General features: G+C 45.3%; 1 protein-coding gene across 6 annotated transcripts in view; it reads left to right on the top strand.

Moving 5' to 3' along the window:
* The first annotated feature begins 1,398 nt into the window (after positions 1 to 1,398).
* MAP4K4 (mitogen-activated protein kinase kinase kinase kinase 4) overlaps positions 1,399 to 20,515 on the top strand; it is a 141,436-nt gene continuing 122,319 nt past the window's right edge. For 3 of the 6 annotated variants that reach the window (XM_018554137.1, XM_018554139.1, XM_018554141.1), the window contains exons 1-2: positions 1,399 to 1,841; positions 3,919 to 3,984. In XM_018554137.1, the coding sequence (XP_018409639.1) occupies positions 1,785 to 1,841; positions 3,919 to 3,984 (123 nt within the window). In that variant the 5' untranslated portion in view covers positions 1,399 to 1,784. The remainder of the gene's footprint in view (positions 1,842 to 3,918; positions 3,985 to 20,515) is intronic. The other 3 variants (XM_018554135.1, XM_018554140.1, XM_018554138.1) reach the window with 2 other exon arrangements.

Below are 20,515 nucleotides of genomic sequence, written 5' to 3' on the forward strand. Positions count from 1 at the left end.
TGGAGTAGGGAATGCCCTATCTCACAGAGCATTATAGGTCCCTCTTTTATCTTACATACAAAACAATACTGATATGGGGGGTCAATGTTATTTTATATCCTTTTTGCCATTGTTATCACTATTTCTTCTTCTTCTACATGGTGCGGCCATGACACTTTCATAGCATGCTGGAGTTTTCTATACAGGTAGTACCTTTGTTTCTGTAACACTGAGTAACGTTCCTGTCTGGGACTCTGTACACTGATTAGCTGGAAGTTGAACTCCAGCCTTCTAGTCAGTGTGTACTCACAGTTGTATACGCTCCACACTGGATCCATTCCCTTGCGATCTGTTGCGTTGGGATCTGTTGCGTTGCGAACGGTTTTTCGAGGGATGCTAGCGGCAGAGCACAGAAAAATGAATGGGTGGCATTGAGTTTACAACGCTCCTTCTTGTGACTCTAAAAAAAAAAGAACAAGCAGTACTTTTTTCCAGCACAACATAACACAACAGGTTCAGTATGAACTAGCCCCATTCACACCCATTCTTTTTTCCGTGCCCTTCCATTAGCATCTGTTGAAAAATGCAATGCAACAGGTCGGAAGGAAATTGGAAGGTACAATTGCAATGTCAATGGAACCTTCGTTGACTTGCCATTTTCTTCCCATTTTGGTGTTAGTGCCCCCTCAGAAGTAGGGATCAGTAGGGCTGTCCTATGTAAGGAGGAGAGAAGGTAGTGCTATAATGTTGGTGCTTCCTGTAGGACACGTAGCGCTGAGCTATGTCAGTAGTAGGGATCAGTAGTGCTGTCATTTCGGTGCTGTCAGTAGGAGGGATCGGTAGCGCTTTAATGCCAGTGCTGTCAGCAGTAGGGATTGGTCACGTTGGTACTGTCAGTAGGCGGGATTGTAGCGCTGTAATGCCGGTGTTGTCATTAGTAGGGATCGGTAGTGCTGTGCTACATCATTAGTAGGGATAAGTAGCTCTGTGTCATTAGTAGGGATCGGTAGCTCTGTGCCATTAGTAGGGATCGGTAGCGCTGTGCTATGTCATTAGTAGAGATCGGTAGCGATGTCCTATGTCATTAGTAAGGATCGGTAGTGCTGTGCTATGTCATTAGTAGGGATCGGTAGCGCTGTGCTATGTCATTAGTAGGGATCGGTAGCGCTGTGCTATGTCATTAGTAGGGATCGGTAGCGCTGTGCTATGTCAGTAGTAGGGATTGGTACATCTGTCCTATGTTAGTCCAGATTTAAATGATGCAGCTGTGCTAAGGATCTCCGGCTCCTCTCCCGATGTGCAGTGAGCAGCAGAGCGCCGTGCGCCACCTACCGGCCAGTAGTGAGGCGCAGTCACATCTAAAGGGATAGCAGGGATGCCGCCTCCCATAGAACACCGTGATTGGTGCTGCCGGCTCCAGTAGCTGTGCTGGCTGAGGATTTTCTCTTCCCCACCCCCCTCTGTCTCCTCTTTGCATGTCTGTGTGTCCGAGGGGAGGAAGAAAGGAAGAAAAGAGGGAGGGGAAGGAAGGAGAGAGCGAGCGAGCCTGGTTCACTGTGCTGGGAGCTGCCACCTCAACATGGTGTGACTCGCCTGCTCGCAGCCAGTCCGCAGGAGAGACAAGGGGAAGAGTCGCACAATAGGGACCGGGAGACGAAGAGGAGGGACTGCTGCACCCCAATGAGGAGTTGGAGCCCTGCAAGCAGAGAGTGAGGGGGGAGAGGTTCTCGCCCTGCTGTGTCTGGATCCAGAGAGGAGGGGAGTACACAGTCTGCCTGGGCTACTGAAGAAAACACAGGGCCACCATGGCTAATGACTCGCCTGCCAAAAGTCTGGTGGACATAGACCTCTCCTCCTTGAGGGTTAGTATGGTCGGATTGTCATCACAGTCAGACATGTGTCTGCATCTCACACAAAGGCAAGGTGTGGGCTGGCCTGTGGGATTCTACTATGGATGTGGATCTGAGATGGAAGCCCCAGCAGCTGCCAATGCAGGCCCCCACCCCTGTGATGGAGGCAGGGCTGGGCCCCTCTAGTCCAGCACCCTTAGGATTGAGGCAGGGCTGGGCCCCTCTAGTCCAGCACCCTTAGGATTGAGGCAGGGCTGGGCCCCTCTAGTCCAGCACCCTTAGGATTGAGGCAGGGCTGGGCCCCTCTAGTCCAGCACCTTCGGATGGAGGCACAGCTGTGCCTTTTAGTCCAACACCCTTAGGATGGAGGCAGGAATGGCCCTCTCTAGTCCAGCGCCCATAGGATGGAATTAGGGATGGTCCCTCTCTAGTCCAGCACCCATAGGATGGAGGCAGGAATGGACCTCTCTAGTCCAGGACCCTTAGGATGGAGGCAGGGATGGGTCCCTCTAGTCCAGCACCCATAGGATGGAGGCAGGGATGGGTCCCTCTAGTCCAGCACCCATAGGATGGAGGCAGGGATGGGTCCCTCTAGTCCAGCACCCGTAGGATGGAGGCAGGGATGGGTCCCTCTAGTCCAGCACCCATAGGCAGGGATGGGCCCCTCTACTCCAGCGCCCTTAGGATGGAGGTAGGGATGGGTCCAGCACCCGTAGGATGGAGGCAGAGCTGGGGCCCTCTAGTCCCGCAGCCTTATATTGGAAGCAGGGCTGGGCCCCTCTAGTCCACCACCCATAGGATGGAGGTAGGGATGGGTCCAGCACCCGTAGGATGGAGGCAGAGCTGGGGCCCTCTAGTCCCGCAGCCTTATATTGGAAGCAGGGCTGGGCCCCTCTAGTCCACCACCCATAGGATGGAGGTAGGGATGGGTCCAGCACCCGTAGGATGGAGGCAGAGCTGGGGCCCTCTAGTCCCGCAGCCTTATATTGGAAGCAGGGCTGGGCCCCTCTAGTCCACCACCCATAGGATGGAGGTAGGGATGGGTCCAGCACCCGTAGGATGGAGGCAGAGCTGGGGCCCTCTAGTCCCGCAGCCTTATATTGGAAGCAGGGCTGGGCCCCTCTAGTCCACCACCCATAGGATGGAGGTAGGGATGGGTCCAGCACCCGTAGGATGGAGGCAGAGCTGGGGCCCTCTAGTCCCGCAGCCTTATATTGGAAGCAGGGCTGGGCCCCTCTAGTCCACCACCCATAGGATGGAGGTAGGGATGGGTCCAGCACCCGTAGGATGGAGGCAGAGCTGGGGCCCTCTAGTCCCGCAGCCTTATATTGGAAGCAGGGCTGGGCCCCTCTAGTCCACCACCCATAGGATGGAGGTAGGGATGGGTCCAGCACCCGTAGGATGGAGGCAGAGCTGGGGCCCTCTAGTCCCGCACCCATAGGATGGAGGCAGGGATGGGTCCCTCTAGTCCAGCACCCATAGGATGTAGGCAGGGATGGGTCCCTCTAGTCCAGCACCCGTAGGATGGAGGCAGAGCTGGGTCCCTCTAGTCCAGCAGCCTTATAATGGAAGCAGGGCTGGGCCCCTCTAGTCCAGCACCCATAGGATGGAAGCAGGGCTGGGCCCCTCTAGTCTAGCTCCCATATGATGGAGGCAGAGCTGGGCTCTTCTAGTGCTACACCAATAGGGTAGAGGCAGGGCCCCTCTAGTTCAGCAGCCATAGGATAGAGGCATGGCTGGGTCTTCTAGTCCAGCACTCTTAGGATGGAGGCAGGGCCCCTCTAGTCCAGCCTGCAACAAGCCAAAGGAGGACTGCTTCTCTATCTTTCTCTTGTTTTTTATCTTTCACCTCTTCAGTTAATTTTCTACTTGCTTTCTATTCTCTAATGCTCATGATGTGCGCTAGGATGGAGACTTTATACAAGTCACACTGGCTTCCTTTGTTTGCATGTATTGGCATGTGCCTCAAGTGGAGAGAGGAAAAAAAACCAGGGCGCAACAGCTGCATCCATCCCATCATTACTCGCATTTCCATCCTTAATACATGCTGACAGACTATCTGTACACATTTTGTTTTTTTCTCTTTCAGGATCCAGCAGGCATCTTTGAATTGGTGGAAGTGGTGGGCAATGGCACCTATGGACAAGTATACAAGGTGTGTGATGACTCGTGTGTCTAATAATTCTCTCTTTACGAGCTTGTTAGTCCAGCTTTTGAGAGTTGTTGTGCTTGAGGCTAAACCTAATACAGTATTTATAGACTTGATGAAGATGACACAATCCATATTTGTAGGCCTGGCCTAAAGCTGTATGTGCTATGTATGCATTTGTTAACATATTTCTAGACCTTCCATGTTGAATGTCATAGACTGCAGAGATTTGCTGTGGTCCTTTTATTTACTGAGGTGTTTACAAGATGCAGGCGGTATATGGTTTCTGATGGGGTTGCATTGTCCTTGTATGCTCCATGTGCTCTTTCTGTTGACCTTTAAAGATTCATGTTGTCATAGAGTGGCCTGCCTCCAGTGCGTCTCTGCTGCATTGAGGGTTGCAGAAGAGAGAACTCTGCTTAATTACAGTAAATGAAAGGGGCATCTCTAGGGGTTGCTAGACTCTGCAGTGAGTTGTCTTACACATGTGGCTTATCTAGTGTGCTTTCTCCCCGGTGACAATGTTTTTACCTACATGACATATCCTAGTTTCCTTGTTTTCAATGACATTTTAAAAACAAATGAGATTATCATTTTGCCGTTTGTCATTGTGCTTTACAAAAACTGTGATTGAAAAGAAGCTGGAGGTGTTTCAAAACAAAGCCGGCTGTTGCTTTTGGTAAGGGTGCATGCAGTCTGGACTAAGACCTCAGTCATATGGTATATCGGTATATGGTCTCCAACACTTTGTTTTGCAAGTGCCTAGCTAGCGTGTTGGATTTCCTTGTGCTAGGATCCCTTGTTAAGCTGGCCATACACCTATAGATTATCTGCACATTTTCTATGGCCAGGTGGAAAAAGTGCAACAGATTCCTCCATTTACACTAAACTGTGTGGATGGAGGAATCTCCCACTGGGCCAAGTTTCAGTATCTTGCTGGTCGGCCTGCTGGCTGTCAAACTACCTGAACAATCTGATTGGATGCAGGCATTTTTCAGATATTTTGAGAGCCAGCGGGGCCGACCAGCAAGATACTGAAGCTTGGCCCAGTGGGAGATTCTACCATCCACAGAGTTTAGCGTAGATAGAGGAATCTGTTACACTTTTTTCTATCTGATCATAGAAAATCTGCAGATAAATCTATAGGTGTATGGTCTTATAGTATAGGCATTAGAATTGTAGCCAGGACTGAGTTTCTTGACAAGGTTGATGATGTCATGTAATTTGCCTATGCCTAGAATTTTGTGCAATTACCCTTAGGCAGATGTCACGTGGGTGGTTCTGCTGCTAGAAACGCATCAAGTCACACTGGCGAGCCTTTCACTCATCTGCCTTACTGGCCCCGAATGCTGCCGAATCTCCCTCGCTAGTGATGGAGCAATTTCTCACTGGCTCCACTAGCCAGGGAGCAATTTCTTAAAGATGGGTAAGCTTTCTCTTGGTCTTCACTCTGCTGAGTATTTGCCAGCCTCAAGATTTGTAATGTAGAATGGCTCTTACTATAGTTGCTTGTGGTCACCTGACCAATGCCATTGTAGGTCTAGGGAAAGTTATGACCTACAATTGGTGTTCAAGAAAAGTTTTCAAAGTTTTCAGGCTACTACATGCTTGTTCCCAGGATGCATTGGTCACGTTACCACTTACTGTTATTCTACACATGGGAAAAGCTCTCAAAGTGCACAATGACTAGTGGCGATGGCAGGCCATTTGGCACAGTGCTGGATGTTTTTGCCTCTAGATCCTGGCCAAAAATCTAGTGATATTTGAATACCTTCCCGGTTCTCTATTAGGTCCCTGAATGCATTGGTCATCTTGCCACTTAGGCTTCATTGACATAGCGTACCCAGTCGCGCCAGGCAGGTCGCATGTGCAATTGAACACGATCGGGGCTAAAAAAGCAGCACGTCCTGTGTCGCAAAAAAAAGGTACATGTATATTTTTTAGCAATTGCCGCACGTATGTAACCCCGTTGAAATCAATTAGGCCGCACGGCAACCGCTATGTGCACATGAACACGATCGCATAGTCCCGGGACGACCTAGCCTTAAAGGAGAACTATGAGGGGAGTGCTTTTCACTCACCTCATAGTTCTAGCCGACCTGTGACAATGAGACGGTCACAGGTCGGCTCAGTAGATCGGGAAGTGAGCGAACACATACCGGTGTTCGCTTACTTCTCGATCCTGTCACGGCTCTCTGCCGTGACAGGGGAGGGGCTGGATTCCCGCCTCCCCGCTCCGATCCTCCAGCGCTGACTGGCGGAACGGACGGGGGAGGGGGCGGGTACAGCTGACTCTGCCTCTAGATAGGCAGAGCCAGCTGTCACTCACGCAGCTGGACGGATCTCGACATCGATGTCGGGATGCACTCCGGCTGCGGCGTCTCAGTATACCGCGAGCTGTAGCTCGCGGTATACTGAGCTTAGGGTGACGGGAGGATGCTAGTTTGTGTCCTCTCGTTACCCTAATGAGAACTATGGGGAAAAACACTGACCCCATAGTTCTCCTTTTAACTTCATCAGTCTCAGACAGACAGTGATTAAGATTTTGATGGAACAAACGCAAAATCTACAGACACTGTTCAGCTGGCACAATGCTGTGGGCAGCAAGATTATTGGATAAGGGTTTTTATTAAAACAGCATGTTAAGAGCAAAAACAATAGAAGCCCATTTTGCTACTCGCATAAACATGCACGCTCCTGTAGCATATGAATGTGCATGTCTGCGGCCAGATTGTATATCTATAAATGTGACGGGCAGAGGAATCCAATAAATTGGTGATGATGGTAATACTTTGCTCGGATTGTCTGGTTCTGAAATGGTAACAGGCAAAAGAGTTAAATATAGGCTGCTGTAGCACAGCCGTTTGCTAACAGGGCAGCATATTTAGAAACTGAAGTTTGTGATGGGGAATGTGAGACAGACTGTCACCAATGAACAAGTTCTGCATGATTTTTTTAGAAATGACAGCTTTCTCATTTTCAATTAAGGACGCAGCCTGTCTATTTATTTCCTTTGCCTTTTAGAATACTAGAAAATGCATTTTTTTCCAAGTGCAGCTGAAGCCAAAACCTTTTTGTTTTGACAGAGTGGAAAGGGATTAGAACACCTGTCGGGTTTTTATTGCTGTCTGTTTCCACCCTCTCTGTCCTGGTGACCGTCATTGTTGAGAGTGAAATTTTGGGTTGTCACCAGAATAGGGATTGATGGACCATCTGCCATTGAGGACACTAGATCTGTGACCCTGCTGACCACTTTGTGGATATCAAACAGGAAGTGAGGGAACGCTGTACCTTGGGACACAGATGACAAAAGAAAAGCTGAGGGGTTATAACCTTCCCTTGCTCTTTCCAAAACGGCTCTATTTCTACTATAGGACTCTTGTTAAGCTGTTTGCTGATTTTGTTGAGTTGTTTGCTTATCTCTTCTGTGTTGCACTGTTTAATTCCCAGAATCCCAGGCAGTCACACATAGATGACATCACTTTGTCAAATCAACTTTATTGAAGTTCGACATGTGCCACACAGTCCTGTCCCCAGTCCACTTCTAGCATGTTTCACCCTACACGGACTTCAGTCCTTGGGTTCTGTACGGTGAAATACGTTAAGTTGTAATATGAAATTGTGTAAAAAGTTGATTTTACACAGTGACGTCATCGGTGTGACTGGGATTCTGGGACTTTCTTGCTCTGGAGCATGGGCGTGTTCTGCTGCCGGTCACCCGATGTTCCCTTCATCGTAACAGTTGGATGGCAGGATGGAGTTTTGTCTTTTTGGGGACTTGGTGACTGTTTGATAAATGTTGTTTAAATCCACTGTATAGAGAAAAGGTGATATTTGTAGCAAAGACCCTAGGAGTCTATACTCTGGTTCTAAGGCCTCATGCAAAATGCGTTAAAGGTGCCATTTTAGCCTGTATTTGGATTGCAGTTGCCATGGATTTGCACATGTGATCGCACAGCCATCTAAAGTTCAGTTAAGAGCTGAAATACACACACTGGCAACCTTGACAGTTTGAAAGCCTTGAAAGTAACTGATTTTGGAGACATTACAGAGGAATGCCAGGAATTGTAAAAATTAACCCTTGCAGTACAGGGGTAGCCTTACTAACTGCTCCTTTTGGTCTAGGGCCGGGATGGGCAACTCTGGCCCTCCAGCTGTGTTTTAACGACGGATTCTAACATGCATTTGCCGCAGGGTATCATGCCTGTAACTGTCAGTCTTGCAATGCCTCATGGGACTTTTAGTTCCTCAACAGCTGGTTTGGTCTAGAGGCTAAAATAAAGAAGATATACTTACCTGATCCTCACTTCGCCTGGTTGCTAGACCTTTCCTTGCAGACTCTTTCCCCCCCCATTCTCTAACGATTTGTGACCTCATCATGCCTAATGCATGTGCATTAGATGTGAGGACACCAAGGGAGATTCAACCGCCCCAGCGGAGGGGGGACAGAGGTGAGCGCTGACTGCCACAGGACCAAGGATCAGGTGAGTATTTTGTCTTTTTATTCCAAAGCAAGCAGTTAACCCTTGCGGTGTGGTGTAGCCCAACTGCAAGGGTTAATTTGTTACAGTTCCTGGAGTTCCTCTTACAAAATTGGTGCATGTACTTACAGATGTAATCATGAGAGCTAGAACTCCATAGCCTGTTTTTTATTTTATGTAACCTGGTGAAATCCCAGGACTGTTGTACTCATTAGGAGTCCATTCATCGGGAATACTTGAACATCCCCAGCACACAAATTTATATTTTGTCTACGAGTGATGCTGCTAATCATAGACAGTGATTGTTTTTCTTTTTTTCCGTCTGCTGGTTTCCATAGAGACGGCAAAGTTCTTGCTCTCCTTTTCAGCAGCTGGCAATTTACTTTTGATCTAATTTGCAGTTGTGTACACGGTTTCTCTGCTTCCTGAAATGCCATTTTCAAATTCAAGCATTTTACTTTTTTGTCATTCAATCTTAATGTGTCAACTACAACTGGCCATCACACATTTTGCAAGCTCATGCATCTGTGTTTATTAGAATGGAAAGTTGTCATCTGCTAAAAGTTCCCTGCGGGAATAGCTTTTATTTACTTGAACTGGCAGTTGGAAATTTGCATGGATTATACATGGAAATCTATAACGTTTGTGGTAGAGAAGATCGTGTTTAGTTCTCAAAAAGGTGACCGCTGGAATCTGGTTGTCATGAGCAACACAGGCTCTTTCTTTCCTTTTTAGGGCCGCGTTCACACCAGGGATGTGTGTCGTGGGAACGCATGTTCCTGCATGTTTGTGGGACTGTTTCCTGCGTTTGGCATGTGTCCCCATTGATACTCATTGGGTTCCTGGATGCACGCCAAATATGGAAAAGTAGTACAGGTTGCAAATTTGGTGACGTGTTCCGTGTTTTGTTCTTGTGCGCGTTCTCATGTGGCCGAATGCGCCGGGAAATAACAGCGTTTGCTGGGCCATGTTAGGGTTGCCATTACCCAGCGTGCTCTGCCATTGTGCTCATATCCTGAATGTGTGTGGAAGCACGCACATTTTGACAGGCATTTCCTGGTGGGAACCTAAGGCTTACAACACATGTTACAATCCAGTTGTACGATCTCCTTTAGATCTACCAACAACTATATAGTTCAAGGGCCTGCCGATTGGCTAGAGTAGGTAGGTCCTCATATAATATCGTTAAGGTAAAGTTGATTGTATATGGTGACCCTTAGTCCCCATTCACACCTAGACGTCAGCGTCTCCGTGCGTTTCACGCAAGTTTTTTGTTTGTGCGTTTTACGTGCTTTTCATGGGTTTATGCGCATTTTCTCCTAAATGTGCGTTTTGGATGTGTTTCTGCACATGGGTGTATTGAGTGTTGTCCAATGAAAAGAAGTCCTATCCATGACATAAACTCCTACACATTAGCCAAGGGGTTAACACCATCAGCCTTTCAGCAGCTGTGGAACTACAAGTCCTGTGATGCATATAAAAGTCTGTGCACCCAGAAAAGAAAAGGCATGACACCCAGAGGTAGCTGCATACTGGGATTTGTAGTTCCCCAACACATGGAGATCTGCAGCTGCACAGACCTACAATAGCCACACACGCAAGCAGAAACATAAGCTACAACAGTATCACAACAAACTTTGGATGCATCACATGCACATGTTTCACCTTTGCTGTCCTTCAGGGATGGAGGGAAAGATTCTTATTCTGGCCAATCCAAGCCTGCCTCCTCCTTCCTCTGTTTATATAAAGGGGGTTGCGCAGGTCATACAGGCAAGGTTGTGCCTAGATTAGCCTTAAGGTGCCCATACACCTTACGACCATCGCAAGACTTTTGTCTTGCGATGGTCGTATGCTTCTTGAAAGGCCGTACGATCTGCCCACCTTGGACGGGCAGATCATACTTGCGATCATCGAAAGCCCGCCCCGCTGAGGGGCGGGCTTCTGATGACGGCAATGCAGAACGGGCAGTGTGCGCACACCGGCCCGTTCCGCAGCTATCTGGCGAGCAGGCTAGAAACCCGCCGAGAATCGTACGATTCTCGGCGGGTTTTCGAACATGTTGGCTCGACAGAAGACGTGCGACCGTACAGTAGAAACGGTCGCACGTCTTAGTTCACACTGCTCGATTCTCGTACGATCGCGGGATTTCGCCCGATTCTCGTACGAGAATCGAGCAGTGTATGGGCACCTTTTATAAATGCCTCAGAGTCAACATTTTGCAGACATGAGATCAGCCATTTTGTTTCAAAGTGTGCTTTGCAGGTGGTCTTCCATAATGTATATGCACCTTAAAAAACGCGCATTCTTTTTGCACAAAAATGCGCGAAAAAAAATCAAACGCGCGTTTTCAATTGAAATCTATGGATCTGCTGGATCTGCCTGAAAGAAGCTCATGCACCTTTTCCAGCATTCAGCGTTTTTACAGCTTGCTGCTAAACTCTCAGGTGTGAACAGGGGCCATAGGAATGAATAAGAATTCTTGTGTTGTGAGTTTTGGCGCTTAAGCTTTCAGTGTCAAAACGCCCAGGTGCGAACAGTGACTTAGTTGTTAGTCATGCTGCCCACAACTATTAGGGCCCGTTTACACATACAACACTGACCTGCGTTTTACAGCATCAGATCAATGCAGGTCACTGCTAGGGGACACAGCCATTTTTTTTTCTATGTGCCTGTTCCCACCACAATGTGGGGTTGATGGGAAGTGTGCTGCCGAAATGCAGCATGCTTTTTTTTTTTTTTTTTACAGTACACTGGATGCCAATGTTGCTATGTGGGGACCTGAAGGGAGTGCACACATTGTACAATACCAATAAAGTTACAAAGAAAAAAAATATGTAAAGAGTGATGGCTTCGGCAGTGTGTGCTACAACGCAGAATGCTGGAGCTGTCACAATGCACTAGCCTATCCACTAAAACGCATCATGTTAGCAGATGGGCTAGTTTGAACTGGGCCATTACTGGTTAGAACACCTTTATATCTGTCTCTAGATGCAGTCGCACCTTTCTAACATTTCCATCACTTTTTTTTTTTTTTACTTTTGTCCCTAGGAATTATTTATGCCTTTACTCCTTTAAAACTATGAAATAGTACAATACATTCCCACAAAGTATTTTTTAGAACTGGGAAAATATGGATTGTACACATAGACTGAGCAGCAAAGGAAGCAGGTACCTATGCACCTGTTATTTGGCAGCTGTCTTGTCTATAGAGTGACTGAGATTGGGCGATAGTATTATGTCATCACATGGAACTGGTGAAATTTGGCATGTCTCGGCTTGTTCAGAAAGACTTCAGATTTCCTCTGCTTTCAGACAAAGAATACACAAACAAAAGAAGGAAGAACAGTTTTTAAGGTGCCGCTCGCCTACACTCTGTTCTGCTTCAGGTCTTGTTCATGCTGTATTGGCAAGCCTGTTTTTGGTGTGTGTGTTTCTTCTAATTGCTAATGTAAACACATAGAATACCAATGTCTTGAATGAATAGGATTGCTCGCTACTGTTTACCAGTATGTGCTTAAAGTGACACTGAACTCAAGGGGGTCAATCTTAAAATTGCATTCAAGTACCCTAACTACTAACAAAAATGTATCTAATTTGTGTATCACTCAGCTGTAGATCCTCAAATCATCTCTGAATTCATGCCGACACTGTCCTTCCTTCTAGAGCAGGGGTTTCAAAGTACTGGCCTACGGGCCAACTGCAGCCTGCAAACCGGTACTATGTGGCCCGCAGCCAGCTGACAAGTCAGGCATGCGGTCACATGCGGGAGCAGCTACATGCATGGTCTGCAGCTCTGGCAGCTCTGAGCTCTGGCCAAAAGGATGGATTAGTAAGGTCTGCACTAGACCTTACTTATCACCACTAGATCACCAGGGAATGATGTGCCTACTCCCTGCAAACATGTAATTAGGTGGAGGGGCTCGCTGGGGGGAGGGTAGTGTATATTATGTGCAGAGGGGGAGTGTATTATTTAGTGTGTGTGGGCAGGGATATTAGAACAGGGGGAGTGTATTATTTATGTGCACGGGGGAAGCGGCGCATTATTTAATGTGTGGTGGATTAGAACGGGGTGAGTGTATTATGTTGTGAGCGGGGGATTGGAACGGGGGGAGTGTATTATTGTATGTGTTCTTGTATCCTGTTCTAGAGGGTGGCTACTTCCCCGTGATCTTTGTGTGTGTGTGTGTGTGTGTGTGTGTTGTAAAGTAGCCACCGCTCCAAAACACTTCCGTGTTGGACTACAATCTCATGTTTAGTTTACCAATTTGTAATGAGATTGTAGTCCATCACAGTGAGCTTGGAGGGGTGGCCACTTTACAACACACACAGGGAACATGGGGAAGGAAAGTAGCCACCCTCCAGAAGGAAGGGCAGTGTCAGCACCAATTCAGAGATGATTTGAGGATCTACAGCAATACACAAATAAGATACATTTTTTGTTAATAGGTAAATCTTAAATTGCATTCAAGTACCTTTTTAACTCCTGATTTGTATTTCCACTTTTGCAGTCAAACTTTAGATTGTGTTACCTGCGTTGCTTATATGTAGTTAATAAAAACAGCAGTTCTTGTATTTACTATCACAGAGCTGCATGAATTTGCACATTTTATATCTGCTTGCAGTTCCACCTTATCCTGTGCATGTTTAACACAGCATACGTTTAAATGCTCTAATACTGAGCCTCACTCATTTTTGGAAAACAAGCGCTGTAAGAATGTGTCTTTATGACTTTTCCAGAAGTCATGACATTTGAAACAATTTGAATCGCTCCGCAGCTTTATCATGGATTTCTAGGAATTGATTCGCTATTTTAATGGTTTCTTTCTTTTGGAGCGTTAGTGCAGTAAAAAAGGTATTTGTGTTTTTGTTTTTTTCTTGCATAGAATAAGCATATTTCCTTTTAGCAACACATTCTGTTATATAAGGAATACTTTATCCAAGCACTGGCATTGCAATACCCTCAGATCTACAACTGCAAATACTGCTGTGGTATTTGAAGCCAATGTGTCGGCCGCTTGCTGAGTTAGTGGTTTTCAATGAACTGCTGCATCTCGGTTGTCTTCAAGGTATGCATAGATCAAAAAGATTTAGAAGAAACAGTATCGGCAGCGGGGACACTGCACCCGGCACTACCAAGGACGAGAGACCGCTATGACTGCATTCCGTCCCCCTCGTGTCTTCTCTTTTCCTGTTCAGCAGAGGAGGACCTGATGGAGAACTTTCTCTTTCAGGCCCCTCCTGTGCTGATTGACAGCAGACTGGGTGGGTGCAATAGTCGGCTTGCTATTGGCTATTGCAATTTAAAATATCCAATAGCAGGCTTGCTACTGTTCCCAGCAATATAGTAAACAATAACAAAATTAAGTTAAATAAACTAAAATTAAGACTTAAAAAATTAAAAAAGTAAATAAAAAAAAAAGTTAAAGAAAAATTAAAAATGCAAACAAAAAATAAAAGTGAAATGAACCCAAATAAAAATAGAATTTTTTTTAATGTTGGCTGTGGACCAGTGTGCTGTATGTGGCCTGAAACATTTTACTTTTGTAACAGTCATATCTTGGGTATCTTAAAGTGGACCTTGACCTCCTTTGACTAAAAATCACATCAGCATACAGCTATGCATGCTGGTCTGAAATAATCTTAGTCACTAAACATATTTTTATTTTATAATTTCTTTTTTTCCCACTTCTTCCTGGTCCATGTTGACACAAATGATGTAATTGTGCCCCAGCATTGCATCCCGGGAAGGTTACATCAGCAGATCATTGCTGGGAAATCTCATCTGTAATCTCAGGGAAAGGCATTTTCTCCAATGAGATAATGTGCATGGTCACATGTCCTAGTCACATGTGCCAGGAAGTAAAGGGAAATCAAATTAACCTGCCCTTAGTTAAAATGGCCACTGTCAGACTGGGGAAGAACAGAGAAATAAGGAATGCAAAGAATACAAAGCCTGCAATTATCTAGAAGTATGTGTTTGTAGATTGTCAATGCTAAACATTTCTAAAAGTGTCTTTGTTGTTATTTTGAGGATATGGGTAAAGTTCCTCTTTAAACTCTGGTGTGCTGCTAAATATTTACATAATTCTATTTAAAGCATAGAGTAAATTGTCTACAGAGCCGCTTAAAGGAGACTCGTGCTCAACCAATTCTGCTCTGTTGTGAGAAATATCATTGCCGTGTTATTTGCAGTGCAGAATTCCTACAATAGCAGCATCCGTCTGAGGATTCTAGCACAGGTCATTTCCTCAGTGCCAAACTGTAATGGATGTGATGATGATTTCCTGTCTGTGGATGCCTTGCAGACACTGCTAGCTGTCAGATGTTAAGGGAAATGATTGGACAGGCTAGAAAATCCTGTCCAATCTTTTATCGTTTCCTCTCCGATAAGCTGGTGTTGAATATTGTCTGTAAATAAATCCCATGCCCCAGTCCATTGCATAAGCATCTGTCAAACCAGATGTTAATGCGTATATGAAAGCAGAGTGATGGCAGTGCCTAAGGGTGGCCATATCACGTTTACACTTCTAACCGCCATCTATTGTTTGAGACATCATAAAGGTACATTCCAGTCACAACTTAAAATTAATCCTTGGGTTGCATACATGAACTATACCTGTGTAGTAATCCAGATCCTTATCCAGACATTACTGCACTGCATCACCTCCCCTTTGTCTGTAATATAGTGATCCTGGAACACGCCTGCTCAAGGTCATGCTGGGACACTTGAACTCCCTCGCACTCCAAGTTGAAAAAAATACAAATCAAAGCAATATTAAAAAGTTAACAAAAACCAGTCCGATTCAGAGTTTGAATGTGACTTGTGATACAGGAAGCAGAGGAAGAGAGAGTGGCAGCTACATAGCATGGGCTTCAGAAAATACACTCCTGCTGATCCACAGTGGAGCTGTGTGCTTATTCTGCAGGGTATTGTTCAGGTGCCCATGGATAAAAGTTAATTGTTTGCAGATCAGGCAACAGTCTATTATATGTAGGGCAGCTGTGGCCAGGTGGTCAGGACAAAATTGATCTCTTGTTGTGACTGAGATAAGCTTCCACCTGCTTCCCCCCCCTTTTATTTCCATAAACATGAGCCAAGCATTCATACCTGTGGGCAGTAGGATCATGTCTGTACATCGGGCCACCCACTGAACTTTCTGGCTCTTTTCAGATCTGAATGGCAAGTTAACAGCTTGCCATAGACATGAGGTGGCAGTCAACTGCGTTTGCTCTTTTTGGGGTGATTGGACAACATATCCTATATCACTTGACTGACCGCTCTGAGTCTGCTGGAGCCACTGATGTCACATTCAAGATGGCATCACCCAGCAGCATGCTCAAGGTTATAGAATGTATACACGAGAAATGCATATAATACATTAAATGCGCATTATCTTATAGGAAGATTATTGTTGAAATGAAAGGTCTCTTTAAGATCTAATTACCTTTTAATCATTCATGTGACTGTACTAGGCTTTAAAGGAACCTGCATGAAATCAAAGTGTCTGCTTTTACTGTGATTGGCACCTGGAAGGCTTGCTGGCCTTGTTTACATCTCTGATTTATTGCACACAGAAAGCTGGTTAAAGGAAAATCACGCTGTGTCTTTGAGTTCATTGTCTCAGCTGACTGATTCACAGCTTCACTGGGATGAAATGTCTAAAAATGGAGCATACCTCTTGACAGGTTTTCTTGAAAGGTTCCTTTTATTTTAGCTGTCTATACTGCTTAAGATATTTTTGACTAGTTTAATGCATTTAATGGAGATGAATAAAATAATTGTAATAACTCAAATTTGTTAAATTGAGGTGTAAATTGATGTGCCACTTTATTGCTCACCACGCTTTTATATTTCCTCTTGCATTTTTGCTGCATAATGTAATGCTTTGTTTTTTGTATGATCCACAACCATGCTATTGATAACTCCCACCTTGGTATATAACAAATAGTATATACATATGATAAATACGTTCTGCACTGCATCATAAGCCTAAATGGAATATCTATGCCTTTAAAGATTTAAGGGGGTTTACAATGATTGAACCATGTAGAGCTGCCCTAGGATATGGTTTCCAGCCTGTTTCTATTAAGAATAGGGGAAAAAGTGTTAGTGTTGGAGAGCGAGAGAGATCTCACACACACACGCACACACTAGCCATAACATTATGATCACCCACCAAATATTGAGTAGCCCCCCCTTTTGCTACCAAAACAGCCCTAACCCATCGAGGCATGGACTCCACTAGACCTCTGAAGGTATGCTGTGGTATCTGTCACCAATCCGTCAGTAGCAGATCCTTTAAGTCCTGTAAGTTGCAGAGTGGGGCCTCCATGGATTGGACTTGTTATTTTCAGCACATCCCACAGATGCTCGATTGCCAAGTCAAACACCTTGAAATCTTTGTGTTCCTCAAACCATTCTTGAAGCATTTTTGCAGTGCGGTGGGGTACTTTATTCTGCTGAAAGAGGCCACTGCCATCAGGCATAGTTGGGCAGCAACAATGTTTAGGTAGGTGGTATGTGTTAAAGTAATATCCACATGAATAGCAGGACCCAAGGTTTCCCAGCAGAACATTTGCCCAAAGCATCAATCTGCTTCTGCTGGTTTGCCTTCTTCCCATAGTGTATCCTGGTACACACCAGTTTGTGGCCATCCACATGATGTAAAAGAAAATGTGATTCATCAGACCAGGTCACCTTGCTTCATTGCTCCATGGTCCAGTTCTAATGTTCACATGCCCATTATAAGCGCTTTTGGCGGTGCATTCTTTCAGAAATTTGAGATATAGTAGCTCTTCTATTGGATCGGACTGCACAGGCCAGTTGAACCATATGAAGATTCAGACCTGGTAATCTGTCACCCCCTCTCCAGGCTTTTTCTTCTGTTTCTTTGGATAGACATGAAGGTTGCCTAGCACAGAATATTCCAAGAAGCTGGATGCCAATGTTGCAGGATGTGTGTGAGTTGCAAAGATTTCAGCTTACCATACACTGGCCAAAAATGAATGGCCCTGTCAGCACCCCTGCAGTTGACAAAAGTTAATTTTAACCTTTGTCAATCGGATGCAGACACTGTTTAGTTTTTCCGACAGAGACATGTTAGTTGCTGATGTTCTACAATAGCCCAATGGGGGGATTCCCCCATACTATTACGTGTAATACTATTACCTACCCAATGCTATTTCTGGTACGAGCACCTTTTTATTAAAGTAGACATTCCGCTGTACAGCTACTACATAGTTAAAACTTTAGATGAACAAAGAATCCGAATGCATGCAGCTTTTTCCCAGGTTTCTTATTTTAGGGTATGGGGGTGGACTGTATATGGGAATGTACAAAGGGCATGTCTGTGAATCAAGCTTATGTGAAAATGGGAACTTCTCTACCCTACAGCTACTACTGATGCCTGGAAAAAGAATGGAAGAGGATGAATCATTGTTTTATATATACAGTATATATTATAATGGAAGAGATCATTCAATGTTTAACCCTTTGTTTAAAGGTTTGCTCAAATACTGTAAGATTTCACTGCAGGAAAGCTAATCTGTTGCATATGAATGGTAACCTTAGAGAAGACTATAGCTGGCTATGCACTCTACAATCTGATTGCACAATCTACTTTAGATCTATCAACTATATATGGCCTGCCTGATTGGCTACAGACTGAATGGATTGTTTTGGATTGCCCTTATATTATATAGTTTTGATAAATCTATAGACTATTATAGAGAGATGGTGTATGGCCAATTTAGGAGAAATATGGCCCAACCTTTTTTGGCCTTAGTTCTCTTTAGGGTCACAGGAGGACATATACAATTTCCTCCGGTGGCCGAAAACTCTACATATAGTGGGCTAATGCCCGATATTTGCTGACAGCGCAGAGCCGCACTGCTGCCGGGACGGATCCCGACAATATTGATTGTGGCAGTCACTTTTGATTGGGCTTGGGTGAAATCATCTCTAATGGCCAGGTTAGATTCTGTGTAAAACAGAGCCAATGCTGGCTCTTTGTGAAGCTGCAGATTGTCTATCCTTTAGTATATAGTCAAGCAATGGCTGGACGGCCATTTTTTTTTTACCAACTACCACTGCAAAGGGGACCTGAGGACCTAAAAATCTTTTTTTTTTTGTTTTTTTTAACTTTAAGTCCCTTGCTGTAGAACAGACTACTGCAGAGAATCTGCATATGATTATTGAACATAGCTGTGCCTAGAATGGGCTTGCAGTAACATTAATCTGGATGCTGACGGAGTTACAGGAAGCATGCTACTTTATCTAATTGGTAAACTGCTGCATGTCCAATCATTCTTCTCTTGGTGACCGCTATTAATGGTTTAAAAACAAAATACCCATTTTGTGTTGAGGCATGTTCCGCAAATACTAGCTGAGCTTAAAGTGTCATTTCTAATTTCATGGTGAAATACAATCCCCCTAGAATACAGAAAGAGGTCCAGTATAGAAGTTAACATCCTTAAAGGAGAATTATGGGGTCAGGGCTTTTCCCCATAGTTCTCCTTAGGGTAACAGGAGGACACAAACTAGCGTCCTCCCGTCACCCTAAGCTCAGTATACTGCGAGCTACAACTGACAAATTTAATATGGGGTTCAGGAGCCAGCTCCATTGACACCAACAAATGAAATCTTCAAAAGTTAGATGCAACCTATACTTTTTAAGCCCCATACACGTGTGTCTCCAGACCAGAACAATTTGTTCCCAGACCAAAAAAAAGCATCCCAATGTATCCGTATGGTATTTGTGGGCTCTGTTCACACCAGCACAGTCTGCTCCAGTCTAGACAAAAAAAACGAATTTTCTCTGGTTCGGAACGCATGTGAACAAATCAAAAACGCACTGGGCTTCACCTAAAAGCCAATTTTCAGCTAAAAAAAAAACAAACATCCCGGAACGTGGAAAAATTGCAGACATGGTGTAAACATAGCCTTAATCCCAGGAAAAAGTGATGTGGGAAGCTTAAAAGTGGTTTATAATTCCCAGATAAGTCCTCCTGAGTTTAACTGAATTTAGATGTGATTACAAACACTCCCGGGAGCAGAAAATTCCTCTGTGTAAGCCCTCGTTCACACCTGAACGTTTTGTAGCGCGTTCTACGCTCGACGAACGCTCTACAAAACGCTCAAACATCTAAATCCCATTGTATTCAATGGGTCTGGTTCACACCTTGGCGTATTTCAGCCCGTCCCTAACGCGCTACAAAACGGCCCACGCCTGAAAAGGTACAGGTACTACTTTGGGCCGTTTTTGTTGCGCGTTTCCATTGGGATACAGCCAAGTAGCCCTCGGAAACGCGCGTTTGTCACTTGCACGTTTTTTTACTGCGATTCGCGGTAAAAAAATCGACAACCGCGCATATGCAATACGCCTAGGTGTGAACCAGGGCTAAATGCAGCTAGTCTGATTGCACCTAGACTCTGCTGAGTGTCTAAGGCTGGGTTCACACCTGAGCGGGTTTATTTTATGCTCGTTTTTTTTCGCGTTTTTTCGTTCAGTGAAACGCGCGTTTCACTGGCGGTATGATTTTTTATTTGTTTCACTTTTAAACTTCCCGCCGGCTCCGCCCCCTGCGAAGCTGCCACTCGCAAGGGACGGAACCCGGAAGTCGGCAGCCGCCGAAGACACATCGGGGATCGTGGACAAGGTAAGACCTGTACGCTGTATTCCCGAGTGTGGCTCTGGGTTACCGCTTTGTTAACCTCGATCCACACTCGTGAATACCAATGGTAACGTGCGGCAAAACGCCCCAAAGAAGATCCTGTACTTCTTTGGGTGTAGGGCGTTTTGCAGCGCGTTCCTACGTGCTGTAAAACGCCCAGGTGGGAACCATGCCCATAGGCAATCATTGGTTTTCACATGTTGAGCGTTTCAACATGTGAAAACCAATGTGAACCAGGCCTAAGTGTGCACTCGCAAAGCATTGCATGCTTTCACTTGCATTTAAAAATGGGCTGGAACACCTGGGATTTCTAAAGTTCCACTTTTAATGAACTTTGTGTGAACTAGGGATGCACAGATACCGGTATTTCGGTATACAGTAGA

The sequence above is a fragment of the Nanorana parkeri genome, unplaced genomic scaffold (genome assembly GCF_000935625.1).
Source record: "Nanorana parkeri isolate BGI_ZX_2015 unplaced genomic scaffold, ASM93562v1 scaffold143, whole genome shotgun sequence".
In the NCBI taxonomy this organism is placed as follows: Eukaryota; Metazoa; Chordata; class Amphibia; order Anura; family Dicroglossidae; genus Nanorana; species Nanorana parkeri.